The sequence below is a fragment of the Ammospiza caudacuta genome, chromosome 5 (genome assembly GCF_027887145.1).
Source record: "Ammospiza caudacuta isolate bAmmCau1 chromosome 5, bAmmCau1.pri, whole genome shotgun sequence".
Lineage (NCBI taxonomy): Eukaryota > Metazoa > Chordata > Aves > Passeriformes > Passerellidae > Ammospiza > Ammospiza caudacuta.
Genome location: NC_080597.1, coordinates 32,120,823 through 32,133,850, shown reverse-complemented (window position 1 = coordinate 32,133,850; position 13,028 = coordinate 32,120,823). Strand labels below are relative to the sequence as shown.

Genomic DNA, 13,028 nt, shown 5'->3' with positions numbered 1-13,028 from the left:
TATACGGAGACATTTATAGCAAGTTTTTTTTAAAAAAAGCTATCTCCACCTTTCACCAAGGGAACACAGCTATTCTCCATACTATCAGGAGCATTACTGTGACTTCTTTTTATTATAGTAGATTTTATGAAACAAAACTGCTTATTGCTTCTGGAAAGTGAATAGAGCATCTGCATTCTACAGCAATATATATGATGAACATCCGAGGTACAAAAACATGAAACATGAGATTCCCATTTTCTAGCTGAATTGCCTTTTTAAATGACCTTAAAGTAAAAAGAAGTATTTCGCTATAATTGGCAGATCACATCTTCTATCCAAAGTAAATCCAAAATACCTTTTCATGAAAACATGAGACACTGTAGTCTTATATATTTCCCTTTGATGTCTTAAATAAAGTCTCCCCCAAATTCAGTTTCATTTATTTTTCATCCGGGTCATGAGTTCTTCTCAACTACAGGTTGCTAGTAGTGAAAAAAATCATAACAATCAGTTTGGGATTTTAAGAAACTGTAAGTCTTAGACTAGTTTTGAATTTTGGTGAAAATATAAGGTATCTCTTTATAAAGTTCCATTTGTATGGAAATCCAAGTGGGGTTGAGCACATAAATGCTTATACTTAAGAAATTAATTGAGTCAGGATCTATCCCATTTTTAGACTCAGTATAATAGATACCATCATTAAAGGTTCTCAGTAAAATACAACCACCAGACATGATTTTAAACCCAAGCCATGCATTTCCTTTTGCACAGCAAGAGAGGATTCACAGTTAGATAGTACAAAGTTGTTCTTTTAAAAAGTCCAGCTGCCAGTCAGGTCTTCTCTTCAGAAAGAAATCAGATCAATAAATCTTGCAGGCTTCTCATGGACTCAACTCTACAAAGACATGATTTTCCATACTATGAAAACTGAAGTAAGAAAAACTATCCCTCATGGTCCCAGTATTAGCTTAGTTCTCAGATATATTTTTAACATAATTAAAAACAAACAAAAAAACCCATAGAAAATAGGTTTTTATGCTCAAAAACAGTCCCAAAATGTCAAGTGTCTTTAAACAGCCCTTCACAGAAATACAACCTGACACAAAGCTTGACTGCATGGCTAATCAGTGTAACAAATCCATGTCACAATCACCGTGTCCGGATATCTCCACTCAACTGATATCTTAACTCCAGACACCTCAACACCAGCACGTTTGTGCATAAACTCTTCCTCCTGTTAATACGGTAGGAGTAACAAATACAACGTATCTATGATGGCTTTTCCCCCCAGGAAACATTAATACTGAACAATTAGTAGCCCAATTTGGTCAGAATAACCAGGAAGATCAACATAAATTTTCAGCTTTTAATATACTGTTTAATATTGTTGTTATGAAGCAGTTGAAGTCCAAACATTAGGTTTTTAACATTAAGTTGGAATTTCATGTACAAAACTAATTGCCATGTGCTACTGCTATCTATTCACTGGGCAATTCAAATTGATTTTTTTTCCATTTTCCCATCATTTGAGAAGCAGCACTGAAAGCAAAGGCATTCCATGAAAGTGTGTCTTCTGGTTACCACTAAATTTTAAACAACAAAACAATAAAAGGCAATATAATTATACTATGCAAGATCTTCTCAGATTACCATTGTGACATGTTTCAGCTGGTATGTGACAGTGCTCAACTCAACAGTAATTTCTACATGAATTTGAATACAATTAATATGAATTAAATTTAATCTTGTAAACCACTACAGTCATCAATATTTCAGATTATTTCTGACATACATCAATAGTTCCAGTACATCTTGACACTTCTCTCCTTTCTCTCTCGTCCTGTTTGATTTTGCTGTTTCATGATCATACCAAGAGATAACACATCCCAGCAGTGACCAGATTTACACAGTGCTTGACAGGGATAGCCAAATTTTCAAAACCAGTCATTTACAAATTGCAGAGGCAATCCTAAGCTTTTAAAGAAATAAACTCATCTGAGGTCTCATAGCCTTATAGAGGATTATAGAACATAGGTGTTAGCAACAATATGAAAGAGATCTCTGGAAGTCATCTTATCCAAACTTGCAGCTGAAGCAGAGCTTAGGAGCTTGACCAGTCAATTCTGAAAATACCCAAGGATAAACAGACTATAACTTCTCTGGTTATACTACACACCTGTGTAATGGTGTGTAGATTACACAACTAGCACAGTAAAAATGCATTTGCAACAAGACACTTGCAAATGGGTGACTCCAAATTTACACTGGAAATTCAGAAGCTACATATGCAATACATACCACATGCAAGAATAAAATGTTCAGCTTCATTCCTTAAAACACAATCAGAAAATGCAGCATAGCACCAAAATAAACCCAAATTTTTTCAATATACTTATTTCCTATCACTGTTCAGCAGGGTATAATCATCACCTGCTGGTTCTTTCTAGGCAGCATACATATTGCACTTTTCAGTAGCTCCTTCACTGTGTGGGTGGTGTGTTCCTGAAATTACTAATAAGACTTAAACTTACTGCAAAAGAGACAACAGTGCAAATCAAGAGTTTGACAGAAATATTTTTATAGGTAGTAGAGCTTTCCATATTATTCTCATTTATGTAAATTTATAATCTAATCTACTAAATCAGGAAGAAAAAAAAAATATTTTTCACTGAAGGTTAGAAACTATAAGAAAGTATTACAGATAACATAACATTACTCTGGCTATCCATACTCAGGCATATTTTAGGTCAAAGCTTTCCCTACTTTGTCTATATCATCACTAAAAAAGAGACAGGTTTCCTCCCCTGTAACACAGAAATTAGATAAAGCCACAAGACTTTCTGTTTCTAATTTTGGAGAACTTCAGCACTAAGTAAAATGAGTCAAATCTGCTTCTTTACCCATCTAGTTTGAAATTTGCTTCCACTTAATGTACTGAAAGGTAAAGTTATTAATGGATTGAAAGACCAAGATGAAACATTTTATACTCCATTCATCTCTCACGTATCCTGAACGGACTTTGAAAATGTGAAAATAATTTCAACATAATGATTTTCAATGTCAGGCTTTTTACAGAACAACCTTAACTAACTTCTACAATACAAACAGTATACAAAATCTCTTCCCATTAAAAATTACTATTTAAAATTTACTAAAAGAAGTACACACGGACAAAATAACCTTCTGGAAGCTAGACATGAAATAAATAACCCTACTAACAGATGCATCAAATTCCAAACTTTAAATATTCCCACCATAGCCTGTACTGATGAAGAAACTATTACATACAATTCTCATCTCCTAAAAATATAGTTAGGAGTCCAGTTTTTCTACCCTCCCTCTAATTAAAAAGTCTTTTTGGGGGGAATGTCTCTCTTGCACAGGAGAATCCTTGATAAAGTTGCTGGAGTTCCTACCTCTAGGAGTCCTAGAGTTATATAAGCAGAATGTTGATCAATCTTAAAAGGACATGCCAAGGTCTCCCTGAATTTCATTCCCTCTTAAAAGATGAAAATTGGATACTAAGCTAGAAACACAGCATTTAAATAAGTAAATTTGCCAGATATTTTTGTGAAGAGCCATGCATCCCAGCAACTGGCAACACGAAGATTTATACTTACAGCTTTTGAATCAAAGTTCAATTTTTCCATAGCAACTGCACTGCTCTCCTTACAGACATTTTCATTTTGTAACAGAAGTGTAACAAATGAGGTGTTCCTTGCTGTCATCATGTCAAACACACAGAATCACTGTCAGGATTTTTAAGTTGTACATACAACACAATTCAAGTCAGAGACCAGTCAAGCTGACCCAGCAGCATCTTAAATGGGACAGAGCTAAACCTGCCTTATCTCACAATTATTTTATATCATAATTAGAAAAATATGCTGGCATGACTGTCAAGATTAAGGTGTGTGAACTGCTTGCTTTAAACTGATAATACTGAAGGGATCATATAGAACTCTGCAGCACTCATCTCTTTGACATTGCAGACTGCCCTCTATTTATCTCTGTACATCAGGCCCTTAGCAGAGAAATATTCAAGGTGTGCTATACATGAAAAAGAAAATGGAATTATATACATACATTCAGAGTATGCTGCTCTATTCTCAAGAAAATGTGAATATGTACGTGGATACTGAGCTTTTGCCCTAAACCAAAGATTAACTCCAGAACAAAGCAACAGCCTAAATTAACCTGAAATCATAACCTACAAATGGAATAGACTCTCTGCTAAAATAAGAAGACATGTCTCAATTCCAGTCTCCAAAAATCCAGCTGCATATTCTAACCCCCTGAAATTTTTACAAGGCACAAAGATTTTTCCATAAAGCTCTTCTAGCACTTCAATTTTGAGACTGTAAAAGAGTTGATTGTTCTGGGAACACCTGTATTACTGCTATGCTAGGTCTTCAGTAACACTTTGCGCAGAACATTCTATAATAGCCTTTCTAAAATGACACTTCCCAGCACAGTAGAGACAGCAATAACACACTGCATGCCAGAAGTACCTCCAGACAAGCTTTTCTCCCTAACTGCAAAAAAGAAACCAAGTTTGTCAAGGAGATTACTGCCCTCTCCTTTGGCATACTGAAAACTGTTAGCTCACTAGGTCACAGATGGACATTTTCATAATCTCCCCTAAAACTCAATTTCATGTTATCGTTGTGCCTCTAACTGTGTATATAAAGCAAGAATCAATCTTTATGTTTGTTCACCTTTGATGTGCAAACACACTATATTTATATGATTGTAAAATCTATTTTTAACTAAAGGAGAAGTGTAAAAATGAACTTGTTTGAGTCCAAGAGTAATTGACAGAGACTTTTCCCTATTTTGGATCTTTAGGAGAGTACAAATTTTAAGATACCATGTCAAATACCCTTATCTCACTGTTTCTTCATGATGAAGTCAGCACTTTGATATGTTAGTGCACTGACGTAGCAGAAACATATTTTTGTACTTTTACTTAAAAAATGCTATTGCAGACAATATATAATTTGTTAGACCAATTCCAGATACTGTTCTTAATCCAGAAATTTACATATATACTTTGTGTTTTCAATCCCTTAGAACAAGATGTTCTCTGCTGCTTTCTGAAGTAAATGTGAAAGATCCAACAGATTAGCTAACAGCTTGAAAGACTGCATGCACTGATGGCAACAATTTATACAAGCCAGTCACTGGCTTTTAGTCTGGAGGTTTTTCACTACCTTTTTTCCTTTCTCCCATAAAAAGAAATCAACAAAAGACCAAAACTATCTCTGTCATGAATTTTTATGGATAGAAGCAATCTAGAAAGGCAATCTGTCATATCATAAATGAAAGCATAAGAAATATACTCTTTTTTGTATTTATAATTAAAAATCTTATTATTCTCAGAGCAAGAAGGATGAGATATCATAAGTCTGAGATTAAAATTTAAGTACAATGAATAACACTCATTCGGGAATCACTATCTTAAAACTTACATCATAATTGGAATGACTCTCTCTTTATAAATAGGAAAGACATACCAACCAACCAACCACATTTGATAACACATTTCAAATGCATCCTTCAATTTTATAGCACCCTTTATGTATACCTTACCTAAAGAAGAAACAAGGAAAACAAAAGTATTTTCTAAAATTAGAAAAATTATTTCCTAAAATGCATTTTCAGGAAACAAAAATGGCAAGTATGTTCATCATAGCAAGTTTAACAATAATTAAATCACAGGTGATACTTAAATAAGAAAAGTTCCATTTAAGAAACAAATCTTTAAAAATGAGGAATTAGTAACTAGTACTCTGATTGTGAATCAGGATGATTCCGACAATGCCCCACTTTGCCAAATGTCTAAAATGATGGATAGTATGAAGTAGGAAACAGCCTCTGAAAGGGGAAAGGAATATAAAGGCTCCTTATCAAGAGACAGGGCAGTACTCATTGTTATTCAAGCACATGAGCTGCCATATCCTGTTTCCATTGACTGCAGGGAAGGCTTCAGCATTGACTTCAAACAGGTGCAAGTCCCACGAGACTTAAAGGGAATAAAACGTACAGTCACGGTATGAAAGCAACAGTGTATGAAGTGTGGGGAGACAGGATATGGAATTCCAATGTGGTACACAAGAATCTGACAAAGCTATTTAAATGTAGTGCCAAGTAAGGATGCAACTGGATAAACACCAGACATTTCTAAACAGAAATTTGGCAGGTCTTCATTCAATCTACAAAAAAAAAAGTGCAGGAAAAATGTTACACAAACAAGAGTGCTAATTTATGGTGAGGGGAGAGAACAAGGGAGACCCAGAAGCAGCAATAAACATCATCCTGTTCTGGAGCAATACAATATCACTTGTTCAGGACACAGCTGCTGGAATGCTTTGGTAGATACTGTAGACTGATCTGCTCTGAGAGTTGCTGGGACTTAGACTCAAATATATTACCCATTTCTATTTATTCTCTTCTGTATTATGATGAACATTTGAAAACGTTTGGGAATTTTTTCTTTAACTTACATAATCTTCAAAAAGAAGTCTTAGGCTATATTCTTACATCAGTTGAGTTATGCATGATGTCCTCAATTAATTCTATAAAGAAAGCAGCTGAGATGTCATTATATTAATTAGAAGCTGGTGAAAAATAGAGTACTTATCCCAAAGGAAACTATGTGACTTCAAAATTTCTTTCCAGATGGAAAAGAAAGCTATCCAACACAGCGACTATCTATCTAAAATAGGGGTAGTAAACACCAGTCTCCATATTAAACTCTTATGAATAATTATTATAGCAGGATGACTGAACCTCAACATTTAATTTTGGAAGCAGCTTTTGACATTAAAATGAAGAGTGAAAGTAGAAATTTAGAAGGGAATCAGGCAAGACTATAAATAACTTTAAGTGTTAAGGCAGAGATTAAGCATCTCTTCCATAGTTACTAAGTTTTATGATGAAAAGGAGATCACATACTTGTGCAAGCATGGGAAATCCGAGGTTCCTGCATCCATTACAAGGTGTGAGTGCCTCCCATAAACCAGAAGGTCCACATGTATTTTCTGCTGCATCATCATCTTCTTCCTCCCTTGGTAATACACGCATAGAAGAAGGCCTCTGTGCATAAAGAAACAATACTTTCAAATTAAACACAGTGATATATATTGTAAAGAAACTTTTTATCTTATGAACTTAAGAGTGTCCCATTCAGAAATACCAAAAGATAAACTGCTATTTTAATCCAAAGTACCTACTCATCTGTTAAACTATTGTATAAAAATACTTTCTAAGGAAGGTGCACATTAAGCTACCTGCGATTATACTTTAAAATTGAGTGAATATATTAATATACCTACAAAATATTTATTGTTATTATCAAGAAATTGGCAATTTCTACTTCATTTTGCTTTACAATTTGCTGTAATATCATTAAGATTAGGATATTCCACAAAGAGTAAGAACTAACATTTGCCTGGATGGGTCCAAGATTTTGGCAAACAAAAACTACTAAATCAGACAAAGGATGAGGTTTCAGGTTTTGCATTATATTTATCAGTAATAAATGTGTTATCTTATTTTGTAGGCAAAAGATGTATTTAAAGATGACCTGTATTATTTTGCTTTATAGTATGGAAGGGATGAAAAATATCAGGAATAATCACTGACTTATGAACACTGGCTTAACATATTGATCTGAGTGATAAGGGGAAAATGCCAATTTTTGCTTAAACCAGAATCCTACTTTTTTATGACAGACAGAAATAGGAACAGAGGTCAGTTCCCATATATTTATGTTATTTTGCTACACAGGACAACCTACTCCAACTGAATTGCAGTGGTAATTTTTACTAATTTTAGGAGAAGGAGGAGGAAAGTTAACCCAGTAATGAATGATTTTTAAAATCTCACGTCAACACAAACTGTTACAAGTAAAAACAAAAATTAATTTTCACACGCTAATTCTAAATTGGTATATGAAATAGCTGTTCTAGCCTGCTTCAAATTTGCTTGAGCAGCCTGCCTGATACTCAGATACTAAATGCTGTGTTTAGGACCACTTCTTTCAGAAGTGGCTGGATCAAAATAGCACTGTTTGAGACAATGGCTGACCACAGCTATCGATCTGATGGTAACATTAACTCTAAAGCCCTGCTATGGGGTCCACATAAAAATCATCTTAAAAACCCCAACACCTAAGTGCAGGTTATTTTAGCCAATAGAATAAAGAAATGCATGGAGTCTGCTGCAAGGAAGGGAATAGAGAAGTGAAAGCCAAGTAGGAAAGAAAAGAAGTAGAGAAACAGCAGCAGCTCAAAAGATGAACACAAGCTGATGGAAACTGTAGAAGCAAAGGCATCGCACAGACAGGCACTAACTCAAATTGTGTGACACCTGAGGATCATTCAACTCTTGAGCTAACTTCTTAACACAAAAGTTGTTGGTATACCACTTATTTAAGCAGGGAAAATGTTTAGAAGTTCTATCTCAACTGATGCATCAAAGATGAGAAACACAATATACCCCACTCCATTATGCTGATTCCCCTCGGTTAGAAAATGGTTGTTCCCTTATTGCAGGCTTCATTAATCTATCCATATCTTGTAAAGTTAGGTGGATTTATTTACTTTTTATTTTAGAAGTCAATTTCTAAAGCATTCTTAGCATGGTATTTCATTAGGTTATTTTGACACTCTAGTAGTACCACAGAATGTGTTGCCATAGCAACCAATATTCTCACACTGATTATTAAAAGCATCGGGTTAATTCTGCAGAGTGTAGGTCGTGAAAGACTATTATTGCTAGGTATTTGCATAGACAAAGGAAGCAGACTAGAGGTCTTTCCCCTCTATTTATGACACCATCTTCCATGGTGGCTGCCCTACACTTGCATTTTAAATCTCAGAATTCCTGTACCAGAGAATAAAGCATTTCTTGCCCCCTGGAGTAAAAAGCAAAGAACTGCAGCAGTGCTCAGCACAGGAAAGCAGGTGACACACATTAGCTGTACCCTTACAAGCCAATGGAAGTGAATGAATACAAAAGTCATACAAAAATGTCAGTGCACCCTGTAAAGGTAAAAAACACACACACAAGTGAGAAATTTTTAACATAACTAAAGGAAGATGAATTACAACAGAGTCACTGAAGGGGGAGCATATGAGTATTTAGCCATTACAGGAACAGAGTGAAAAAGCTCCATGCCAAACAATTATTGAACAGTAAAAACAAAATAGACAAGCAGAATGAGAGTTGTACATTTTCCTTAGATGTATTTTATATAAATAGGCTAAGATAGAGTGCGAATCAGAGGAATTTAATGTCAATGTGAATGAGAGGAAGTGCAAAGTATCTAGTCAGATCTCCTGATCATTAAAAAAGGATCAGTCAATGCCAGAGTTCATTGGACATACTACTGGAACAAACTGGTACTGTCATGCAACTAGACAACACAGCTATGAACATGATACAGACTAATTTATAGACTATTGTAGATCAGGCTGAGCTCTTTTTACACTTGTACTGATTTCTGCCACCAATAAGGCACTAAAAAGGCACCATTCGGAAAAGTCAATTTGGAGGGTGAAGAAACAGTTATTGCCATCACCCTTCTCACCCATCCCCACTTGACAGATGCCCAGTTCCTCCCAGGCAGTGGGAGAGAGATATGTGGGAATTACTGCAGGGAAAGAAAGCTGCATTGGCAAAGAGGAAGGAAGGAGTTAATAACTGCATGAGAGAAAAGGGTCACAAGTGCCCCAAATTTGATAGACTGGGGTTGCAGACCCTGGGAAGAGGGATGCATCTGGAGGAGGCAAACGAGATACAGAAAAATCTACAATCCATTCCCAGAGCTCAGACTGTCACACAAACCCATAAAACTCCAAACCCAGACCACACAGTTTCCTGTTACTGTCTCACAGCCTTCATTCCTTTCCCAGAACTCCCTAATTTTTCTGTTCTGTTGTATAATTTAATTTTACCTCCTTAGAGGTCCTTTGAACATGAAAATCTAATTCTGTGTGTGCTACTGGAAAACCTTGATATAGCCCTGTAGGGAGAGTTTTAGTAAAACTAAAGTTATTTATGCCCACTTCTCAGAAAATAAATAGAGTAGAAGATATTTCTGTCAACTAAAGAAAAACAGCCACCATTTAGAACCTCTTATTTATGCCTGTTTGGAGTTAAAACAACCCAAACAAATGTAGTTAAAAATTCCATCTAAATCACAGCTACTCAATTAATTGAATTAGACATTATGAAATGGCAAAGCCAATATTAACTGCAGTACTAATCTTCAGTAAGGGAACTTCTGTCTAAGTTAGAAGAGACAAGCATAAGCAACATATATCCTCAACAGAACAGACAGAATACCTTACACAATGTTACATGATATTAGATAAGATATGCAAAAGGAAAATTTGGTAGACAAATTGCAAAGATATTAATAGGGAATTAAAGCTTTATTAAAAGTTCTGTTTTTTACTGGAACACTGAATCAAGTATTAGACATTGCTTGCAGTAGTAAAAGGCTAAGAAAGTAATTTCTCTGAGTAAAGAGAGAATAATAATGATACAGCAGTGAGAGAGTAGTAAAATCTAGCATAAGGACATTCTACCACTACAACTAGTGACAAATTTTCTTCAGACACTACTAAGCCTATCACATCATCTCCCATTTTCATACGTCATGAGTATCTAAATCACGTCTTCCAAAAATTTAGGTATGGAAGACTTCCTTTTCATGCCTTCAATCTATATAAACGGCAAAGATTTGGGTACTAGGACACTTCAGACTGAAGGACACTTTATAAAGAGCCTATTCATTTTCAAAACATGTATGTACATCATATTGTCTATCACAATAACTTGGAATCTCTACCCTAATCTAAGAGAGCAAGGCAATATTTATCAACAGAGAGAACGATGAATACAGAAAGAAAAAGCAGAGCAAGTCTGTTCTACTCTTAAAAGTCAACAACAAAAGAAGGTGAGAGCAGCTTTAATCTTAACTATTATTTACAGTCACAAAGTTCACAGCTCAGCAGTTGTACATCATGTATAAAACATACAAAAATAACTTTATGTATGGCCTTCTTTTTATCAAATGTTAACTGTCTCCTATCTAACATATGACCTTATTACCTAGATAAGTTTATTTAAGGAATACAGTAAATTATAAAAAATGTCTTATTTCCTTTCAGTCCCTCCATTTTTCTCAACTTTTACTGAAGACTAGTCTGCTTTCTGCCTTGACATTTCTAAGCAGACACTGCTACTCAATTCCCTTGTTTCAGAATACATAGGAGACTTTCCTGGACTAGTCCAGTGAAACCTAAAACCAAACATCAAAACCTTTACTTCTTGTATGTGGCTTTTTTCACAATATCATCCAATTGCAGAAGTATTTCATATACCCTTTCAAACAGTATCTGCTAGAGCCAAACATCATCAGCAAATTATGAAAGGTGCAAAATAACAGGACATTTACTGCTTGCTATTGCATCATAGCTCTGGAGACACAAACATTCCCTTATCATTTATCTTTGTCAGGAAACAATATTTTTAAATGGAGCGGTAAAGATGAAATCCAGAAGGCAATATTGTTCTGCTTACGGGAGGCAGAAAGCAAGCAGACATTTGATAAGCCAAGTGCTGTCACTCAGTTTGAAACAATGAGATCAGTAGGAAGTTTCTTCTGTAGAAATAATTTGTCAAACATGTATTTTTCTATCATCCTAACAGAGATGTGCTTCTAACTCTCCTTGGCTCAAAGGACATGTACTTTACACTGTGAAATAAAAGCAAAAAATTACAGGTCTATTACCTAGTATTCTATTTTGACATTATTATTACTAATAACTAATAGAACAGGAAACTGTTCCTGAATTTCTTCTATAAATTTGGATGAGCAGGTCTATCTCTGCCACAGCTGTCCCCAGCAGCTGCAGCAGTCAAGCCAGGGACAGAAGAGCTGGGACACTGTTCTGTGCTCTCAGTGCTCCCCCTGCTGCTGCCCAAGCTGCTCTCAGGGGAAAATGCCCAAGGTTGCAGAAGTAAATGCCCAATGCAGAAGTAAAAAGAGCATTAGGGCATGGCAAATAATACAATCAGTTACTATTTTTCTACAGCAGCATCCCTGCATTAAGCAAATATGCCCTTCTGAGACTGAGTAAGGATCCTGAAAAGGAGGAGCCTCAATTATGACATACATCCTATGTCTCACTGACAGTGAAAGGTTTTGGGAACCTGGGCACACTTTTCCCACATCCCCCAAGGCCTTCTCCCTACTAATGATTTTCTGTTTCCCATCCTCATTATTTTGTCTTTCACCTTACACTGCACATCTGCTGCCATTCTTTCACAAACATGTTCCGAGTCTGCATCTCTTTCATTCCCTCTGAGTGTGGGTAGAGTTTGACTGCACCTCCTGTATTCTGCAAATAATCAGGAAGACAAAGACAGTCTTGTAATTACAGCAGCAGAATAATGGAGAAGAGTACACCTGCCTCTGCCTTAATCCCTGTGGGATGCTAGACATGTCACCTCAACATCTCCAAGAGGGTCACTGAGTTTTTGCTCCTGATCTGCTGGCTATGCTGAAACCGAAGATGAGCTCACACAAATTCTGGGCTACATCAGGAATCATCTTGGGAGACTCTGTATCTATTCTCAGTGGTATATGAGCCTAAGTACGCTGCAAATCCTAGCTCCAGCAGTCCCAGATGTGGAATCTTGGTTTCTACACCACTGCCATCAGCCCAGTTTCATGTGATATTTTCTGACTGGGGGTCCCAAAGAAACACCACATCTGAAGCAGTTACACCCTTGGAACTCAAGATCACTGTGATATCTGATTCTGAGGAGAAATTCCTGTCACTTGAAGTCAGTAGAGTCAAGTGAAACGACCACACATAGCAAACACAAGATGCTTTAACTAGGCAAATATGATTAATTCACATACATTTACACATATACTCAACTATGTGGTTGTGTAGCTGCTGCCTCTCAGTGGGCAAGTGCCATTGACACCTATCATGAGCACCTCAAAATAAATCACACTGTCA

At 36.0% G+C, this 13,028-nt stretch overlaps 1 protein-coding gene across 2 annotated transcripts in view; it reads right to left on the bottom strand.

The window, feature by feature from the left end:
- Nucleotides 1-13,028, bottom strand: part of ANKS1B (ankyrin repeat and sterile alpha motif domain containing 1B) — a 412,748-nt gene that overhangs the window by 306,082 nt on the left and 93,638 nt on the right. For both annotated transcript variants that reach the window (XM_058804621.1, XM_058804622.1), the window contains exon 9: nucleotides 6,940-7,080. In XM_058804621.1, the coding sequence (XP_058660604.1) occupies nucleotides 6,940-7,080 (141 nt within the window). The remainder of the gene's footprint in view (nucleotides 1-6,939; nucleotides 7,081-13,028) is intronic.